Source organism: Phoca vitulina, unplaced genomic scaffold (assembly GCF_004348235.1).
Source record: "Phoca vitulina isolate PV1807 unplaced genomic scaffold, GSC_HSeal_1.0 scaffold16, whole genome shotgun sequence".
Classification (NCBI taxonomy): domain Eukaryota; kingdom Metazoa; phylum Chordata; class Mammalia; order Carnivora; family Phocidae; genus Phoca; species Phoca vitulina.
Window position 1 is genome coordinate 37350220 of NW_022589719.1, and position 20822 is coordinate 37371041.

At 57.2% G+C, this 20822-nt stretch overlaps 1 protein-coding gene across 1 annotated transcript in view; it reads left to right on the top strand.

Annotated features, from left to right (window-relative positions):
* Positions 1–584: 584 nt before the first annotated feature.
* The window catches only part of MOB2 (MOB kinase activator 2), a 79188-nt gene continuing 58950 nt past the window's right edge, over positions 585–20822 (top strand). Inside the window, exon 1 of the mRNA XM_032414596.1 lies at positions 585–686. Coding sequence (XP_032270487.1) covers positions 670–686 — 17 coding nt within the window. The 5' untranslated portion in view covers positions 585–669. The remainder of the gene's footprint in view (positions 687–20822) is intronic.

The window sequence follows — 20822 nt, forward strand, 5'->3', positions numbered from 1 at the left end:
GGTGTGAGGGTTCAGCCTGGGGTGTGAGGGGTCAGCCCGGAGTGTGAGGGGTCAGCCCGGAGTGTGAGGGTTCAGCCTGGAATGTGAGAGGTCAACCAGGGCGTGACAGGTCAGCCAGGGCGTGAGGGGTCAGCCCCGGGTGTGAGGGGTCAGCTGGAGTGTGAGGGGTCAGCCGGAGTGTGAGGGGTCAGCCCGGGGTGTGAGGGGTCAGCCGGAGTGTGAGGGGTCAACCAGGGCGTGACAGGTCAGCCAGGGTGTGAGAGGTCAGCCCGGGTGTGAGAGGTCAGCCCGGGTGTGAGGGGTCAGCCAGGTGTGAGGCGTCAGCCAGGGTGTGAGGGACATCCGGACGTGAGGGGACATCCGGGGCGTGAGGGGACATCCGGGGCATGGGGGCTGTCCGGGAGCGGGGCGCCACGGGAGGGGTGGGGTGGAGGTGTAAGAGGGGAAAGGAAGAAAGGGGAGGAGAGCTCGGCTCAAGATCCAGGTTGGGCCGGTGGGGCCGCAGAGGCCGCCGGGACTACGTTTCCCGGCAGGCGGCGCGCGGGCGCGTCACTTCCTGCGGCGCCCGCGGCGCGCGTGTGGGAGTGTGCGAGCGAGTGTTTACTTCCGGCCGCCGCCGCCGCCGCGGGCTGAGGGCCGAGCGTGTCGGGCGGCGGGCCCCGAGCAGCCATGGACTGGCTCATGGGGTGAGTTGGGCGGCCGGGCGGGCGGGCCGGGGCCGCGCTGGGGGTCGCAGGGCGCGCTGCGGGCGGCGCCGCTCAAGGGCGTCGGGCCGGGGCGGAGCGGGCTGGGCGGGCGAGGGGCGTCTGCTCGGGGACGGGGTCGCGGACGCGAGCCGCTCGGAGCGGGGCCGGGGCCGGCCTGGGCAGGACAGGCGCCCGCGCCGAGCCGCCGGACGTCGGGCGGCCGGGGACGTCGGGCGGCAGCCGCTCTCGCCGGGCGCCGCGGGGAACTGGCTCCGGAAGAAAGAACTTTCACGCCGGCCGGGCACAGTTCTCGGAAGCGAGGAGGAGAAGCCGAACGGCCCAAGTTTGCTCGCACGGCCGCCGGGCTCGGGGCGAGGCTGCCGGGGAGGCAGGGTGCCGCGGGCGGCGGGCCGGAGGGTGGAGTAGGAAGGAGCGTCGGGCCGGCAGCCGCGGGCGGCTCTCCCTCCGGTGCGCTGTCCGTGCGGCTTGCTGGAAACTGGAGCAGCGAAGGTGAAACGTCACGTCGTCTTCAGAAAGTTCCTCCGACTCAGGGACCCTTTGTCAGAACTTTTCTGTGTTTGAGGGACGAGAAGGCACTTCTCGCCAGCGGCGGGGTCCTTCTCCCATCTCTGCCTGGCTCTCGTTTTCATCCCCCCACCCCCGGGGGCAGGGCGGGGCAGTCATCCCAGGGGCTTGGGCTGCGAGGGGGGAGCTGTTGCCGTTGGCCTGGGGCTGGTGGAAGTGCTTGTCTGACGCCGAAGTCCTGGAAGGGAGGCGCAAGGTCGGATGGACGTCTTGTCTCTGGGTGCGGCGGGTGCCTGCGCGGCGCAGGGCGGAGGGGAGGGTGCCGTCGGGATAACCGAGGAGATGGGTCAGAGCCGTTCTGGCCTGCCGCTCGGCTGGAGGCCGGCGAAGGGGAAGCCGGGGGAGGTGAGCCCACGAGGGCTGGGTGGATCAAGAGGCCAGAGGGAAGTGCCCAGCGTGGCCGGGGGCCAGAGGGCGGTGTGCGCGGGGTCGCAGGCCCACGGTGGGGCGGCCGCTCAGCAGGCTTCTGGGAGAGGCAGACTGCCGCCCTAGCCCTGCTGCTTGTTGGCCCTGTGACTTGAGGTGATCGCTGCACCTCTCCAGACCTGCTCTTTTAAAGTCTTCTGTGAAGTGGAAAGCGTAGGGCTCTGGAAGGGTAAACCGAGGTAGTCAAGGAAAGCGCTTCGCACACTGCTTGGCATTGGCGAGTGTCGGCCGCTGTTAGTGTGGAGATCGGGCTTGTAGGAGGCCTTTGTAACCCACAGGCGCTGAGCGTCGAGGCCACGCAGCTGTGTTTGCTTTTTTTGAATCACAGATGCTTTCTGACTTTATTGGGAGGAACTATGTTGGAGGCCACCTGGCCTCCCAGGGAGTCTGTTTCAGGGAAGTAGACTATTGATTGGGTGGGTTGAATTCACCGTGCTTTGTGTCGGAAGTCTGGGGTTGTTGAGGAGGCAGCTGATGGTTATTTTGTCTGTGTGTGTGTTCCTGTCCATAAGAAGCAGGTATTCTGTGCTGACCAGCAGACAGTCTTTTAAACTGACTGGGGTCTGTGCTTTGTCCACTTTACTGTCATCATTGTGAATATCCAGAAATTAACCCCACAGTTAGGCTTGCCAAGGCGGGTTCTTGAGGCCCTCGTCAAGACTTTGGGAAGCAGGCGGTCATCTGGGTGAGGTCAGTGGAGCCCTCCCCTCCTGGGTCCCGTGCTGAGGAGGCTGGTCCAGGTGCTGGAGGAAGACAGCTCTGAAAGGGACACGGCCTGGAGCTGCTGCTTCCATGGGCCCTGGAAAGGGAAGGAGCCTTTACTGCTGTCTGGCTATAAAATAGGCAGCTCCAAAGGACACCAGAGATCTCAAAAGAGGGATTAGGATGGAGTTTGGTTATCTTTGTGTGTTTCTAATTTTAGTGGATTGCACAGTGGACATTGTGAATTATGAATTCTTCAACAGTTTCTTAATTGTGAATCCCCCTGCCCTTTTTAAACAAAAGTGATAGGATTTCAGTTGTCAAGTAGTGATGTTCCTCCAGAGCTTGTTTTCAAGGTATTATCATCCAGGACATGAGAGCTGGGAGGGCCCGTGCCCTCTGCCCCTCCCACATATTTACTGAGCATCTGCTGTAGAAAAGGAGGAGGCTGAGGCCTCTGCTTTCCAGCTGCAGATCAAGGTGGCAGCAGAGACCCCCCCCCCCCGTCCCTCCCTGTGGTCCCACCCTCCTTGAGGAGAGCCAGCCAGTGGCAGGTGAAGGAGCGTGCCCCTGCCAGGCACCTTTGTGTGATCAGTGCTGGGGCTTTAGTTGGCCATTAACCCTTTAACTGGTTTTCAGCCTGGAAGAATTGAGGAAGTGTGTTAAACACTATTTCTTGATTATTTTTATTAATTCACACCATTATTATCAACTAGGTAGTTTGGAATGTGGTTTTCTTCTTATGTTTTAAACAGTTTTTGTTCTTTTTTTAAGAAAGAGTTTCTCTGCATTGGTTCATCTCAGGTGACTGTATGGACTGCGCTGTAGTGGCACACTCCGCTCCTGCCTTCTCTGCTGACAGCTGTCGCCAGCAGAGCAGTGAATGGACCCACTTCCCTGTCACAGGAAGTGCTTTGCTGAGTGACACGGGCGGCCGTATCTGAGGAAAGGGAGGTCTTGCAGGAAACCTGCCAGGGGAAGCCAAGAATAACGCCAGCATGTTACGACTTGCTGTTGGAGTTTGCTGGGACTTACTTGGAGAAAAATTTGTGATGTGTAGTTTGCATCCATGTGTTTTACTGTACGTTTCCTCTGCTGGACTTGGAACTGGCTGGTGAAGTAGGTGTACAGTAATTTTTCTTTCTTTTTATAAAGAGTAATTTCTAACTTGAAAAAGGGTCACCACTTGTGGTGTGGTCGTGTCTTTTGTCCTTGGCTATCTCCCTTCTGGACAGCTGACGACAGGATGGCGCCCCTGCCAGTGGGAAGGAAGTGAGCCCCAGAAGAGACACTGCATTAGCTGCATCAGATTCCACATGGCCTGAGACAGTGAGGGGCCCCACGGCACAGGGTGTGGTGGTGTGGGGAAAACTTCTGTCTTGTTCTTAACTGACAGTGACAGGCATTTGTGAGCAGATGATAGAAGTGCAGTTTAATTTTTACCCAACAGAAAGCACAGTCCAGAAGCTTCCAAGCATCTGGGAATGTAGAAGAGGAAATGCACCTCCTCCCACTTCGGAGTCAGGGGAGCAGATCAGCCCTCCCACGGGTCCTGGGTGGGGCCGACAGGGTGGAGTTTGCAGGGACATGCCCGCCCTGCGCCCTCCAGCCTGGGCCCACAGCCAGGGCAGGGGCAGGCACGCACAGCCCCCTTCCTGGGGCTGCTGCTGCCCTGCTGCTCCTGGAGCAGTGATGAGGTGGGTGAGCTCTGTAGCTGAGAGCTCTCTGGCTCTGGATGGAGACCCACCTCCGGGGTTGGCAGTTGTACGCGGAGTGCGATGGAGGTTGGTGCTCTTGGTCAGTGGGCAGGTATTTCTAAATGGCCGCAGGGCTTTCTGGCCTGTCTGGCTTTGCCTTCAGGAATCTTGCGCTAAGTTGAAGGAGATAGAATCCTGTGCGCAGGTACTTGTGTGGGGATTTCGTGGGGTGCTGATGACTTTTTCTTTGCGCTTTGCCTCAGGGGAGGACGTTGCCTGGAATGACAGACCCCACCTGAGGTGAGGACACCCCGACTGAACTTGCTCGAGTCTCTAGCCTTTTTTTAACAGCCTCATTGAGGGATAATTTACATACCATAAAGGTTACATGTTTTAAGGATAACAATTAGGTGACTTTTAGTAAAATCACAGGGTTGTGTAGCTGTCAGCACTGTTTAACTTGCAAATGTTGCCATCAGCCCCAAGGAGCCTTGTGTCGTCAACATTTCATACAGATAGAATCACAACATGAGGTCTTCTGTGACCTGTTCGCTTAGCATATATAATGTTTTAAAAGTTTGTTCGTGTTGTGCACGTATCAGCGATCAGTCCTTTTCATTGCCATATGATATTCCGGGGTACGGAGATCTGCGTACTTTGCTCCTCTGTTGATATCCGGATTGTTCCCACTTTTTGCCCATCATGAGTGATGCTGCTGTGACCCAGCCTTTTCCCACAGTGAGCTGGACCACTTCCTAAGCTGAGGAGACCGCCGGGTCTTGACTGCATTCACTGTCTGTCGTGGGCCCGGTCCTGGGCCTCCAAGATCAGGGAGACACAGTTTCTGCTTTCCCAGGCTGGCACAGGAGGGCCACGGACATGGGAGACGGAGCGTGGAGGAGTGAATGAGGTGGAGCTGGAGGTGGGGAGGCCAGGCTGTCAGGGTGGCTCAGAGCAGGGGTGCTCCGTTGGCTCCTGTGGGAAGATGCACAGGAATTTTCCAGGTAGGAAGGAGGGAAGGTCCTGGCCCAGGCTTGTGCAGAGGTGCGGAGGCTTACGTGGCAAAAGTGTCCTCCCACCGTTGAGCCCGTGGAGCTGTGAGTGCGGGACACTTCCAGGGACAGCTGCTGGTCCGATGGCTCCACCCAGGCAGTCCATAGGGCCTGGGTCTGCTGAGGTGCTTGCCTGGGGCTGATTTGCATTCAGCTTCCCTTTGAAGAGAGCAGCGGTCACATGGACCCCTTCGTGGGACGAGCCCTGTGCACCCGGGAGCTCTCAGCAGCACCTCATTTCTCATTTGTCCCTGTGCTTGGAGTGTCCCCTGGGAGCCTTGTGCAGAGTGTCCTCGAAGTTGTGCCTCTGGTGGGAGATAGGATGGGAACTCAGCCGAGGTGCTGCAGAAACGCCTTGCCAGGGAGCAGGTGCTTGGGCGGGAAGCGTTGCCGGCCTTGGGCAGGGCAGCCTGTCTTCATTGCAAGGGCTTCCGAGACATCTGCAGCTCGGGAGGGCCTGGGTCCGCCCTTGTCGGTGTCCTGCCTCTGGCCTTTGTCCTGCTGTTCTTAGCACCGCGTGCCACCACCCAGAGTCCTGGAAAAGCCAGATGGCACTGGGACGCAGGCTGCCAGACCTTGTCAACAGCTAGCCGCAGCTTGGGAGGGGTTCCCTGGGTACAGCGGGGCCATCGTCAGCTCTAAGGTCTCTTGTGGGAGGGAGCCGTGGCCTCCACTGTGGCCCTGTGGTTTAGGAAGGTGGGTGTTGGAGGCCTCGGTGGGGATGCCTGTGCTGGCGTTCCCGTTGTCCCGGCATTTCCTGCATCGCCCTTGTGGTGGTCCCAGAAACTCAGACACAGCCAAACCCCATGCTCTTGACTTTGTTGTGAACGTGCTTATGTGGCAAGTGAGGTACTCGGTGAGGTGCGCTCTGCACTTTTTTCGGGCACCTGGACGCTGGGAGCTGGTCAGGGAGCTGGTCTTGGTCCCCTCTGGTGACTCGTGTGTGCCTTTCCTCCTGCCAGTGTCGGCCTGTCCGGAAGAGGAGGAGGTGCGTGCTGTTCCTGTGTGACTTGGCGGGAGTGCCTCCCGCTCTTTGTCTCCCCGTGTTTGTTTTTCTTTCTGTACAGGATTTCTCCTGGCTGGGGCACACCCATCCGTGTTGAGTGCTGCTCTGTAGAACCCTGCCTGGGAACGTGGAAGTAGGAACAATCGAAACTGGGGAGTGAACTGTGGAAGCTTAGAGAAGGAGGTGGTGGTGGGTGGGGTGTCCAGGCCACGTGGGAGCTGTGGTGCTGTTCCTGCATGGAACTGTGTGGCTTTGGGCTGTGGCCACATTCACGTTGTCATCTTCAGGTTCCTTTCTCTTTGAAGACGGTTTCCTTTGCTAGCTTGAAAGAGCTGAAAATGCACAGTTGCTGGGGTGGGACATTCATTCTTCTCCTTCCTGTAGCTGTTCCTGGGTACATCCCAGGGATAGCGTGGTGTGTAGTCACCACCTACGACTGAACGCATCTTTTTGTTTGTTTGGAATGTTGCTAGTATGTTGGGTAATGGTGGCAATTTTTGGTGTTAATTGAGCATTTCTGGTGGCGATTTTTGGTTAGTGTTAATTGAGCATTTCTGTGTAGGGTGAGGGCACGGAGCTCCCACAGAGGCATGCAGCTTCTCCCCCAAAAGGCAGGTTGACGTTGGAAAGCAGGGACGTATGCCGTCTTTCCCCTTAGGGTCAAGAAACCTTTCTCCACCAGCCTTTGCACCAGGCTGGCCCTGGGCTAGCGGAATGTTCTCTCCAACAGCATGGCACCTCTGGAGTTCCACTGTGTTGGGGCTTGGCCTGCATTGCCCGCACCCAGCGGAGTGGTCAGCCCCCACTTCGTTGGCTGTGTCCTCCAAGGGCAGCAGGGAGAGCCCCCCTGAATGGCTTGCTGGTTCAACTCCCAGCAATAGTATGGGAGGCTTAGCCAGGTTGTAGGTGTGTGCCCCACATCCAGTCCTGGGCTCCACTGTACTTGGCCCCACTGTGCCAGATATACGTGTCTCTCTTCTAGGGCCTGTCTTAGCAGTTTCTCAGCTTGGGCTTTGGGTGGTGTCTGTTGCTCTCAAATGAACCCAGGACTTAGTGGCTCCAAACGAGGACCACCACCTCTCCCAACTTTGTGGGTTGATGGGTAGGGGCCTCAGTTTCCCCATATGGCCTCTCTGCACATGGACTCTGGAGCAGGGTTCTCAGACTTTTTGGTCTCAAGCCCCCCCTTACATTCTTAAAAATTATTGAGCTTGTACGGGTTATAGCTATCAACATTTACCATATTAGAAGTTAGAGTCAAGGGGCGCCTGGGTGGCTCAGTCGTTAAGCGTCTGCCTTCGGCTCAGGTCGTGGTCCCAGGGTCCTAGGATCGAGTCCCACATCGGGCTCCCTGCTCCGCCGGAAGCCTACTTCTCCCTCTCCCACTCCCCCTGCTTGTGTTCCCTCTCTCGCTGTCTCTCTCTGTCAAATAAATAAATAAAATCTTTAAAAAAAAAAAAAGTTGAAGTCAAGAAATTTGTAAAAATATTCTTTAATTCATTTAAAAAGAATAATAAACCCAGTGTATGTTAGCATAAAAATTTTTTTGATGAAAGAATAACAACTGTATTTTGTAGAATAAGAAGCGTGACACGAATGGTCTGACTTTTTTGCAAATCTCATGAGCTAGATCCTTCTATCTGCTTCTGGGTTCATTCTGTTAAAATCTTACAAGTCTCGTCGCTTCTGGAAAGCTCTGCCGTGCATGGGTGCGAGAATGGGAGAGGCGAGTTCCATCTTCATGTGGTTAGGAGAAGAGCTTTAACCTTGGCCCCCAGGCCACACTTCAGACGCCATGGCAAGGGCTCTCTGCGTGGCCTTGCTCCAGAGCAGAGCCATGGTGGAAGCTGTTGGAGATGAGTGTCACCTGTGCTGTGCTGTGTTGGTCAGACAAGTAAGTCACAGAGCCACCTCTCGAAGAAAGGGTCTCCCGTGTGGGGAAGGGGTGTGGCTGGCAGCCCCATCTACAGACCAAGGTGCATGGGTGGGAATGCTGGGTCTGTTATCCCTGGGAGTCCGGGTGTTTGTAGCAGCTCTGAGCCTTTCATTCGGGTGGCAGGTGAGGTCTGTCAGGAGAAGGTGCCCAGGTGGACTTTCCTGCACAGAGGTGTTTAGGACAATGTGGCTCAGGGACCAGATGCTTCAGGGTTGAATCCTGACTCTGCAGCTTCATTAGGGCTCCCTGAGCCTCAGTTTGCTCATCTGCAACACGGCCCCGGTAGTCCCCTTCCTAGCCGTGGTTGGGGGATTTTGTGAGGTGTCCACACATAGCGTGAGTGCGCCCCAGGGGGATGTTGTGGAGAACCCCGCCTCCCTCAGCTGAGATGGGGCTCAGCACCAGCCTGGCCTGTAATTCCTTCTTGGAACCCTGGGGCGGGGTTGGGGTGGGAGTTGTCCCTGTCCTGCCCGCCCCCAGCCTGGGGCTTGCTGTGGGTGTGGCTTGCGGGCATAGCACCCGCAGTGGCACGGTACCCGCGGCCCCCTCTGGGTGGGGCCCGGTGTGCGCAAGGTACATCCCTCTCGCCATCCCACCGCCTTCCCTCTCAGTGTGTCCTCACTGAGAGCTTCACGGTGCTGCAGCCCCTAGAGCCGGGCTGCCGCCCAGCATGTCACTTGGTCACTGTCACATCTGCTTGCTCTTGGAGAGCTGCTGTTGTGTGCAGGTAGCCCTGGTGTCCTGGTCCCTAAGGAGAGCCCAGTCTGATGGCCACACTGTCCTCTGGGCCCAGCTGCTCTCAGGACTGCAAGGTTGGCACCCGGAGCATAGCCCAGGGCTTTTGTGGCAGGTCTGGCTTTCCAGGGTGCCTGCGGGCAGAGGGCAGGAGTCCAGGGGCTTGGCACTCTCTGAGGCTGCCTGACGCCATCCCCAAGTGGACAGCACCTTCCATCGGTGGCCTGCCCATTCCCAGAGCTGTGGGGCCTGAGCTGGGAAAATGTCGTCATGCCAGGCTTGCCCCCCCTGCCAGATGCCAGCACCTCTGCTGAGACAGCCCCGGTGTGGTCGGAAAGGCGCTGGCGAGCCCCGTTTGCTCTCCCACCTCCACCTTTGTGCTTGGGGCTTGCCAGGCCGTCCCTTGGGTTCCGCCCCCAGCCTGTCCTGATGCCTTTGCAGGACGGCTCGCAGGCGTGCTGTGGCCCCGGGTAGTGACGGCGCGGCCGCCTTTGTCACCGAGGGCGTGGGGCCGTGGCTTCTTATCCCTGGGATCTGCCCCCTTCTTCGGAGGCTGAGAGGGTGCTGGCCTGGGAGGTGTGGTTGGTCCTGGCCTGGCCTCACCGAGACCGGCCCTTGGTCAGTACCCGTTAGTTTTTCCCAGAGCGTTTGAGGGGTGTGTCCTTGCTCCTGCCCGCACCCACCTTGTTCATCTTTCCGCTCCATCCTGGCCCTCCCGCACAGCCATCTGGCCGGAGTATTCTTCCCACGGCAGAGCTCCGTATTGCCCTCTCCCGTCGCCTCCCTGCTGGGGGCAGCCGCACAGACCCACTCTCTTACCACCCTTCCCCTCGTGGGCTCAGGGGCCTGGCCTGTGCCTGCTCCCCACCCCCACCTCCTCCTGTGCCGTCCCAGCGCCGAGACCCCACTGCCTTTCGTCCTCCCCCCTCTGTCCTCCCATCCCCTTCTTTCCCCCCCACATCCGGGCCTGCTGGGGGGTGGTCACGCCTATGCTGGCAATGAAGTTCAGGAGCAGAGACCATGCCCAGTGCCCCCGCCTGCGCGCGAGTGGCCTCGAAAAGGAGGCGTCTGGGGGCGCCTGGGTGGCTCAGTTGGTTAAGCGACTGCCTTCAGCTCAGGTCATGATCCCAGGGTCCTGGGATCGAGTCCCACATCGGGCTCCCCCTGCTCTGCGGGGAGCCTGCTTCTCCCTCTGCCTCTGCCTGCCACTCCCCTGCTTGTGCTCTCTCTCTCTCTCTGTCAAATAAATAAAAATCTTTAAAAAAAAAAAAAAAAAAAGAAAAGAAAAGGAGGCGTCTGCTTTAGCATGAGCCACGTGCCCCCACGGAGGTGTCTGATCCTGAGCAGGCAGTGCCCCAGTGTCCGTTCTCCATCATCTCGGCCCTCTGGTCCGGGGAGCCGTTGCCCTGAGCCTGCTTCAGGATGCACAACATTGCTTTTCACCTTGGCCTTATTTCTCTCAACAGCTTGTTGAGGCAGCAACGAGGGGTCTGTCCGAGCTGCGGTTAGGCTTGCCTCTGCACCTGGGTGCCCATTTCTGCTGACTGCTTCTCCACCTGCGGAGTGAAGCAGCAGACCCAGCCCTGCGAGGGCCAGCAGCAAGGAGGAGCCACGTGTCCCGGGCAGTTTGTGGCTTTCACAGTGCTTGTTCCAGAGACGGCTGCCACCTTTTCTCCCTGTCTGCCCCTCCCTGGGCAGGCCTTTGAGGAGGCCGTGGGGACCTGGCCTCAACTTGGTGCTTTAGTTGCTGTCAAGCAGGTGATTTGGTGAGAACCAAGGCCATGCCCGCGACACTCCACGGGGCGGAGACTGTGCTCCCTTGTCAAACACACGTGGTCCGTCAGCACAGGACATTGAGCCAACAGCAGGTTCCAATCTTGTAGGCCCCCAGATCCCAGGCTCAGGGCCCGTCGGCTCAGTCCAGCCTCCCGGGTAGGCTCCGGGTTCTGCACACAACTGCGGCCCCTCTGGCCCATCCTGTGGGTTCCTTGGGAACTGTGGGGCCACAGAGAGGAGCATAGAGGATCGCCCCTCCAGGAGGGAGAGGAGAAGGTGGGCATTTGCACCCAGCCCCAGCTGCTCATTAAGTAGGTGCTTCCAAAACAAATACGCTTCCAGGCTGTGGCTGTTTTCATTTCAAGGCTGCTCCCTACCTGCTAGGGCTGTCTCCCCCTTACTGTCAGCCTGAGATGTGGGGACGGGGGAGGGGGGCTGACTGGGAGTCGCTTCCTGTGGTGCAGATGGCTGCCCGTGGCCACGTGCCCTCAAGGACACGCGGCCGGTGTCCCTCTGGAGGCAGAGCTGGACTCTGGAATGTGAGTAGCACCTGCCTGGCAGAGCGTTGGCCCGTTGTGCTCCCGCCTATAGACCGCTTTGGCCCAGGGATGCCTTTGGGGAGGGGTCGCTCCCAGCCCGTGGAGCAGCAGTGAATGCCCCGGACCCTAACCCTGCAGCCAGGCCTCTGAGTGAAAGGAAGGGAGGACTGAAGTCCACAGGGAAGGTACTGCCGGAGGTGGGGAGGGAGCCGGGGATGGGGACTAGGGAGTGCACCTGTGATGAGCACCCGGCCATGTATGGGAGTGTGCAGTGGCTGGATCGTACCCCTAAAACTAGCCTTACACTGTAGGCTGACTAACTGGGATTTCAATACAAACTAAAAATAACCCATCCGGCAGCAGGCGTCACAGCACACAGCCTTCCCCTCTGACACTCACGCAGTGGTTTAGAAGCCCCAGCCACCAGACCCTGGGGCGGGCCTCTCCTTCAGGGCAGTTTACCCCTTCAGCCACCCTGTCTCTGCTTAACCCTGGCTCCCCGAAGCAGACCCCTTTGATAGGTTCACGAGGACTGTCTCCAATTCAAAGAATGGGGGCACCAGCATAGCGTTCCCAGCAGGGGCAGTGGGAGGGGGTGCCTGGGAGGTGATACTTACCGAGTGGGCCCCCAGGTCTGGCCGCGGGTCCAGCAGCAGGTCCAGCAGCATAGAGGGCACTGCAGGCCGACGGGAGACAGCTGTGTGCTCCTGTCACTGCAGCTTTATCTTGGTAGTGACTTCCTAACCGCTGCTGGGGGCTGGAAGTGAAGGTGTGGGCAGCAGGGCTGGTCCTCTGGCCTTCTAGGTCCTTATCCTCCTCGGCCTGTTTCATTTCCATAGAAGTGGGAGTGAGCCAGTTTTCTTTACTGCATGGCGGCCATGGTTGTATGTGATTGAGGTTGCCCACGTGGAGGTGCCTGGCACCGGGGTGGCCAGTGAGGGCGGGTGAGGATGGGTCATTAGTTGATTGGGAGGAGAGGGTGGGAGGCTCTGCACTGGGAGCTCCTAGGGCATCCTCAGTCCCTTCTGGCTGCTCAGAAGGATGGGCATGTGGTGTTGGTCTCCTTGGGGTTGTAGTTTGTCTTCTCAGACCAGCTGTGTGCGGTGGCCCTGCGTCGACACTGCAGACACGAGCTAGCAGCACCAGCTTGGTTTCTATGCCCACCAGGCTGTACCTCTGAAGAGTGGGGACTGACTCGCACCCGCGTTTGGTTCCTCAGAGCCTGGTGCATTGGCACACTCAGGACCTAGTCCCTGCATGAAGTGAGGGACGCTCCCGTGCCCTCAGCAGCATTGCACGGAGCAGGCTGCCGGTGGGTCTCAACCTGGAGTGATCTCACCTGCTGGGGAGGTTTTGGTTGGGGACGTTGCAGGGGTTGGATGGGGGCTTCTGGCTCCTGGTGGGTGGAGGCCAGGGATGCTGCTTAGCATCCCGTACTGCCAAGATGACCCCAAGTGGGAACGATCCAGCTCCAGGTGTCAGCCTTGTGCAGGGGAGCCAGCCTGGGCCAGGCCAAGACCGCACGGCTGTAGGCCATGAGTCACGGGGGGTGCCCTGAGCAGCTGCGGCCCCGATGTAGGGCTGCCCCGGGCCTTGACTGCAGTCTGCAGGTGCTGGTGATCGTCAGTGCCATGTGTGTGGCTTGGCAGGCAGAGAGACCTGCAGAACCAGGCCAGAGGGGGCCTGTCACAGCAGCGTGGGTGCATTTCCCCAGCTGGTTGGGTTGGGATATACAGGGAAACGTGGGATGGGTAAAAGGCTTCCCACGTGCTGTAGGGGCGGTCTTGGGGGCTGTGCCCGGAGCCACCAGAGTGGACATGTGTGCATTTGTTGTCTCTAGTGGCTGCACCCTTTTGAGCCAATACCGTGACCTCTATGGAGAGTGCTCTTTGAGGCCCAGGGAGGAGAGAGAGTAGCGGGGGCAGGTGCAGGGGGCACTGGGGCGCCTGGGCCACCAAAGTGCATAAGAAGGTGGAGGTCCACTTGGATGTGCGGAGAGTCTAAGGAATCCCAAGATCTTAATTAAACACTCTGAAGAGTTTCCTGAGTATAGATATGCTGACACTCAGGTACTCCTGTATTGCCTTTTGAGCACCTCCAGGTGTTCCTTTGTGGCCCCTGCTGGCATGGCGTGAGGGAGCGGACAGAGTCCCTGCTCCCGTGGAACTTGGTTTCACAAGTCCGTTGTAGAAACATGAAAACACAGGGAATGCAGAAATCAAAAAGTGAGTGATCCCACCACCTCGAGACCGTGACTCGACGCTGAAAACTGGTGTCACATGGGGTGCGGACTCCCCCCAGCAGTCAGTGTCTGTGGCAGGAGATTAGGGTGGCCCTTGTGGGTGTGCCGTAACTCCCGTAGTCCTCCATGGCGGGGTGTTTAGGGTGTCTTCTCCCAGCGGATAGCGGTTCCGAGCATCCGTGCACATGAGTCGCTGCCCAACGTTGGCATTTCCTCGGGTAGAATTCTGGAAGGGGACTGGCGGGCTCCGAAAGAGGGCCTGTGAGCGTCTTCCGGGAGAGGCTCTGCCCACTCACGTTCCTGAAAGCACTGGCATGCACTCATCTCTGCTTTGTGACCAGCTGCCTGTGTTACTCTTTTATGAAAAAAATCTTTGCCGCTTTGGTAAGTAAGGAGGGGTGTTTGGTTAGTGCACGTTTCCTTGAAGAGGGCTGAGGCTGACGTTCTCGTACTTGGAGCCCCTGTGTTCTTGGTGAATCACCTGTCTGCTCTTTGTGTGCAGAGTGGTCTAGCTTTCTTATGACTGGCCTGAGGTCTGTATACTTTAGGGGTATTAATCCCAAGTATTAAGATTTTAGAGTTTGTTCTTAAAGGAACAAGAGCAAAGACAGAGTGGGGGAGATGCTCAAACTGGCCCAAGTGGGACTACCCCCATGACCCTGCTTCTTGCTATGTTTCCCGAGGGCATCCGTTCATGAGTTGAGCAGAGTGTGCGTTCAGCCGTGCTGGGACCCGGCCAGAGAACCCGGAGCGGTCCAGTGTGTGCTGGGAGACCAGAGCATTGGCTGGGGAACAGCGATGCCGCAGGTGTGAGCGTGTTTGGGCCGAGAGAGTGAGCCCCAAGCCTTTGGCTTGGCAGCTCCGGGGCATAGCCTGGGGAGGACTGTAGGCACAGACCAGAGCTTGGCCCTGTGCCCTGCCCTTTTCCTCCTGGCTTGTGTGTGGGGGTGATCCCAGCATTCCATATTTTCTTGTACAGTCTTTATCATCACCGCCCCCCCCACACACTCGCACACACAAGCACACATGCATGCGTTATTGGAAGTGTGTGTACCATTTGGTTTGTTCTCTTGGGAAGAAATTCAGTTCATGTTGGTGTCATGAGCTGTTCAGGAGCCCCTTGTTTGCCCAGTGCCCGTTGGGGCTGCGTTTGGTCGCTGAGGCTGCAGAGAGTATTGAGAAGGCAACGTGGAGAACCTAGAACAGGGTTTCTCAAAGTGCCCCTCAAGGAGTACTCATCGTCTGAGGTGCTGGATGAGTTTGGGGTCCTCTTGGAAGCTCAGTGGACAGTAGGAGTCCTGGCTCTGAGCAGTCCCCAGGAGGATCATCATGTGAACGGTTCACACAGTGGGCGAGTCACACTCCCTCCCTTCCCCTCCCCCCCAGCCCTTTTCCCAGTCCCTCTGCCCCGCGTCCTCTTGGCTGTGGGGTGAATGAACAAAGAAGGGCTGAGAAGGAATCTAGGCCGCCGATGCTGTTCTCACCCCCCAGCCCTGGCCTACAGCTGATGATGGGCTGCAGAGAGGAGTCCTCCCAGGGGGCCTGGTGTCCTCTCGGCAGTGCCGGACAAAGTGTGTTTCCTTCTTGCTGTGGATGGTGTGACGTTCCTTCCCATGCTGGGTGAGCTGGGTGGTGGCCCAGGGCAGAAAGTGCGCCCGGCCTGAGGCTGCCCGAGCTCTCCTGAGAGTCCCTGATATGGGCTGTGCAGCTGAGGGCTGTGGCTTCAGCAGGAGGACGGAGCTGGCACCTTTGTGCTCCCTCCCTTCCATGAGAGGGGCGTTTTGTGCTGCACTGGGTTTCCCGCACCCAGAATAAAATACGTTATGAGTGCTGCCCCTTCAGGGCCTGGGCTTCATCTTCTCTCCCCAGGCCCCCGGGTAGCATCTGCCATACATGGTGTGTGTGTACCATTGGAAGTGTGTGTACCATTGGAAGTGTGTGTACAGGGTGAAGGCCATGCTGGGGCACCCCGCACCTGCCAGTGGGCAGCTGGCCAGGTGAGTTGGCAGCAGGCCTGTGTCCTGTAGGCACCGCTCTTGGGAGGGGGTGCGGACAAGGAGGCCTGGGTGCTCCTTCGGTGTGCCATCTGCGGGCCAGGTGGTCTCGGGCATCACGGCTGCCCCTGCGCCTCCGCACCTGGGTCACAGCTCCTGCCCTGCAGGACAGGATGGTTTGGCTGGGACAGAGTTTGTAGCAGGCGCCTGGTGTGCGGTCGGCATGCACCTTGTTGGCATCAGATTTCCTGGTTTCAGAGAGACGGACGTGCTGAAGCCCCAGAGAGCTCAAAGGCACCAAGAGCACACGGGCGTGTGTCTTATGGGTCACTCTGTCACCACACAGGCTGTCCCTGCTGCCTCCTGGGAGCAGGGCATCCGGGCTGAGCTCTGTATGGGGATGGGCAGAGGGGACTTGTTTCTGCCTTGGGCTTTGGTCTTGGGGTGCACGTTTGCTCCTGGCTGACAGGGTGGAGACCCGTGCCTCTTCTCTGCCCGCCAGGGTTTTGAAACGCTTTGTAATTAAAATCCTTGTTTTCAAGTACATTCTATTGTTCCTGCTGGAAGGCCTCCTACCTTTTTGGCTGAAGAAGTGCTGGGCTCAGCTGAGTTCTGTTGAGAGTTCCTGGCATTTATAATTCATGTGAAAATAAATGTGTTGTCTTGTTGTGACCTTGTCGGCTTTAGTGTACTTCCTCCAAGGCCGACTGGGAGCAGCTGTTGTTCGGTGATGCGGATGGTCCCCCCGAGGTGTTTCACTGTCTTCAGGGCGATCTGTGAGGAGCAGGGCTGCGGTTGCGAGCGGTGCTTCTTCCTGGGTGGGTGGGGGCTTGCGCTCCGTATTGGCCTCCTCACTGGACTCACGGTTTTAAGGAGTAGTGTTTGTGGTTTGCTGGCCCCTGCGGTCTGAGCTGTCACCAGGACGGTGGCGGTGGTCCTTGGTTTGCTTGAAGAGCGTCCTCTCTCCTGAAGCCCCATGTGAGGGCACAGCCCACTGCCCTGCTGGTGGTCCTTGTGGATGGAGCTCGCATCCCTCTCGACCGGGTTCCAGGGCCCTGCCCAGCCCTGATTCGGACTTCTGCCCTGGACCACTGGGGCCTGAGATGGATGAGGGGGCCCAGGAGGCCTCAGAAGGTGGGTCTGTGCCAGCCAGCGCTGGGGCCCAGACCGCCTCCTGCCCAGCAGGCCCTTCCCTGCTCTGTGCCAGGGCTCTGGGCACTTCCAGGAGAACTCCCAGATGGAGACCTCAGGGGAGCTGCCGTGCTTTTTCGGGATGGAGCACCTCAGCCATGGGCTGGTGGTCCTTGTACCTGGCGTCTGGCCAAGCCCTGGGGGCGTTGCTGGAGCAACACACAGGCCAGGGGCCTGAGGGGTCCTGCTGTCCATGTCCTCTGCTGCCCCGAGTCTGCTTCCCGTTGCGTGCAGCGTGCTTCCTGCTCCTGTCAGCACAGCGGGGACACGTGGGTCAGGGCTGAGCAGGGGCCAGCGCTGGTGGCAGGCTCAGTGTGGCCAGAGGCGCCGTCTTTTGCTGTGCCGCAGACTAGCTGCAGCCCCCTCCTGCCGCCAGCGGTGTGCCTGCCGGCCGCCCTGTCGGGTCCTGAGTTACAGCCACACCCACGTGTGAGGACCGGGGTACCTTGGCGGCTGGGGCGACGGGCTGGCCTCTGGCTCCAGTGGCACCCGTTTCTGTTCACTTGCAGTGGTGACCACGTCGTAGGAGCAGGCGCTGCTGTGCGGGACTCGGTGGCTGGGGTCTCCACAGTGTCCTGGCCCCGTGCTGACCTGGCAAGGTACTTGCTTGACCTCCAGCAGCTGGTACCTGCAGTGCCGTAGGTGACGGAGGTGCCGGGCCCGGGCTGGCTTGTCCCCTGGGGGAGCAAGGATGGGACCAGGCAGTGGGAGTGGGCTGTAGCTTAGGGGCCAGAGCCAGGGCCCACGGGACTCAGGCCTTTGAGTTTATTCTGATGGTTTGTTTTTAGACCAGTGATTCAGATGTAGGATCAAGATGTGGTACCTGTAGATGTCCCCAGTTGTCCTGGTAGTGCTTTATGCTAATTCTGCTGTAATTGGGGTCACAGAGTGGTCCTGGTAACACAGCAGCTGGGAGAACAGTAATTATGGGGCCAATCTGCCCCCCAGAGCCAGGTGTCCCTGCCAGGAGCAGTCCATAGGAGCACTACTGTTTTCCATGTGTCCTTTCTTTCCCAGAAGTCTGGGTCCTTCGATTTCTAATACAAATAATAGAACGTCCCCTGAAATGACATTTGCAGGGGTCTAGGGTGAACACTGTACTCTTTGGCCTATGTGCCAGGGCCCAGAGCCTGTGCCAGGCCAGGCCATGTCCTTGCTGCTCACACACCTCATGGTTCTGGGTGCGGGCCTGGTCCAGGGGCCAGTCTAGACTGCAGGACCTCGTCAGGGCCATGGATTTGCTGGGCTCCCTCCAGGCAGGCCCTGGGGCCCTGGGCTCTCCCAGATGCAGGCACCCACATGTGGGCTTGGGGGCTGTATGTCCTTATCTTTGACTCCAATCTTCCACAAACCATCAGAGAGCTTTCGTGTCATATTCCTGCTTAAAAGACCCTTTGTCCAAATTTCCCACCTCCCTCCAGCCCCACCCCCATTCCCGCCCCAGGGGTGCCTGCAGCCTGGTCAGCCCTCCGATGTGCCCTTTCCAACTGAGACCCCTGGCCTATGCTCATGTGGTGTTCGTGGCCTGGAGAGTCTCCCATCTGCCTGTCTTCCAAAGAAGACCTACAGATGGCCAACAGGTACCTACAAAGATGCTCATCATCACTCATCATCAGGAAAATGCACATCAAAACCACACTGTGCTATCACCTCACACCTGTCAGAGTGGGGATCATAAAAAAGCCAGGAGATACCAAATGTTGGTTAGGATGGGGGAGAAGTGCCCTGCTGATGGAAATGTCAGTTGGTGCAGTGGGGGGTGCACTGAGGAAAACAGTATGGAGATTCCTCAAGAAATTAAAACCAGAGTTACCATATGATCCAGCAGTTTCTCTTCTGGGTATTTATCCAAACAAAATCATGATCTTGAAGACATGTCTGTATTCCCATCATCGTTCTAGCATTATTCCCAACAGTCGAGGTATGGAACCAACGTGTGTGGGTCGACAGAGAAATGTGGCATGTATACACAATGGAATGCCATTCAGCCCTAACAAAGAAGGAAATCCTGTCATTTGCGACAACATGCGTGACCCTGGAGGGCATTGTGCTAAGTGAAATAAGCCAGATGGAGAAAGACAAATACCGCATGGTATCACTTATATGTGGAATCTAAAAAAAGAAAAAGTCAAACTCAGGAACAGAGTGACAGAGTAGTGCCAGGGGCTGGGGGAAATAGGGAGAGGTTGGTAAAGGGACACAAAATTTTAGGGGGAAAAAAAATGCTTGTCCTGGCTTTGCCCCTCCTCTTGTTCCTACCTTCCCGAGTCCCTGGACAGCCACTGGGGAGGATGTGGAGCTGCCCTGCTGGCCTGGGGCCTTAGGAAGGTGTTGGGAGGCTGAGTCCACCCACCTGCCCTGCACTAATGCAGGGGAAGGGAGGGTCCTTGTCACAGCAGCTCAGCTTAGCTGTATCCTAACCATACATGCTAGCCAGCGTAAATATTTGAAAACCATGATTCACACATTTTAACCAATAGAGAGAACCCGGAGCCCAACAACGCAGGCTACACACCCCTTTAAGCGCTCAGAGAACATTCATAGACTGACCGAAACCTCAACAGGTTTCAGCCAAGTGCAGCCACCCAGAGTGTGTTCTTGGCCAAAGTGGAATCCAACCAGAAATCAACAACGAAGAGAGGCCATCTCCCTATATTTAGACATTAGGATACATACTTTTAAGTAACCAGGGGGACAAAGAATGATTCGTAATGGAAAGTGGAAAATATTTTTAGCTGAAAGATAACAAAAATACTACCGATTGAGATTTGTGGACTGCAAGTAGACCAGAGAGCAGTACAGAGCCTTGGATGCACAGATCAGAAAGGGAGGGGTCACCTGCAGAGTGGTCTAAGCCAGAGGAGGTGGAGGGCCGGACAGCAGGGTGGGAGCTGGGAGCGGCAGCTGATGCGACAGAAACTGGATCTTCAGCAGAGTCATCAAGGCCAGAGTTTGATGTTTTAAACATAGGGATAAAGGGAAAATCTCTGGCAAGACTGTTCAAGAGAGAAAAAAAGGAGGTCCAGAGAGTCTTTGTAATAAAGCATGCTAGGTCAACTGCATATCCATATAGTAAAAAAAAAAAAAAAACCAAAAAACTTTGTCCATACTTCACACCATACAAAGAATAATTGAGCCAGGAAGAGTGTAGATATGAAAGTTCTAGAGCCATGCGTGCTCACCAAGCACTTCAGATGTGTGGAAGTGTACAACACCTAGACGTTGGAAAAAAATAACGTAAAATGTTTTTATATCATCTATGACACGTTGACGATAACTTGGGCAGAATTAGTAAAAAATTAATTTCACCTGTTTGCTTTTACTCTCTAATGTGACTTCTAGAAAATCTGAAATTATAGACGTGGCTGGTGTTTGTGACTTGTGGTGTATTTCTCTCGGACGGCACTGTTCTGGAAGATAACATAGAAGATGCTATTCTTGGCCTTTGGGTTAAGAACATTTTTCCTAAATAGGGCCAGGAAGTGCTGATCATAAAGGGAAAGAGAATTTGGTTTACATTAAGACTAAGAAGCTCTGTTCATCAAAAGATAGCCCCGGAAGAACGAAAAGGCCAAAGCCCCGGGGAAATGTGTGGCCCGTGGCACGGGCGAAAGGGGCTCAGCCAGACCTCAAGGAAGAGCAGGAAACAGGCGGGAGAGTCCTGGAGGGGGGGCTGCCCCAAGGCTCTGCACTGCACATGGCAGACCTCGTAGGTCTGGTAATGGTCACGTAAGTGGGTGACACACGGATCGGCTTTCCTTTTAGCCTATTTCCCCTTAATGTGTATGGTGGTGGCCGGATGTGTGAGCAGACCATCCACCTCGCCAGGCCTGCCCGCGGTGCTGCTCGTCTGCCTTTCATTTGAATATGCTTATTATTATTCTTTAATTTTTTATTTTTTTGTGGGGGAGGGGCAGAGGGAGAGAGGATCCCAAGCAGGCTCCATGCCCAGCATGGGGTCCGACGTGGGGCTCGGGCTCACGACCCTGAGATCATGAGCTGAGCTGAAATCAGGAGTTAGACACTTAACCGACTGTGCCACCCAGGCACCTCTTATTCTTTTAAATCCTACCTCCTCCTAACCCCCTCTGCTTTGGGAGCTATGCACTCACGTTCCTTTCTCCTAGAGGTTACGTACAGCGCAGACCCTAAACTTAATGCCTGATGCTAATGAGCCGCTTTGTCCCCCTCCCTGCAGCACCCAGACCTCAGACCCTTGTGCGGTCGTGGGACTCGCGTGCACTCACGGACACGC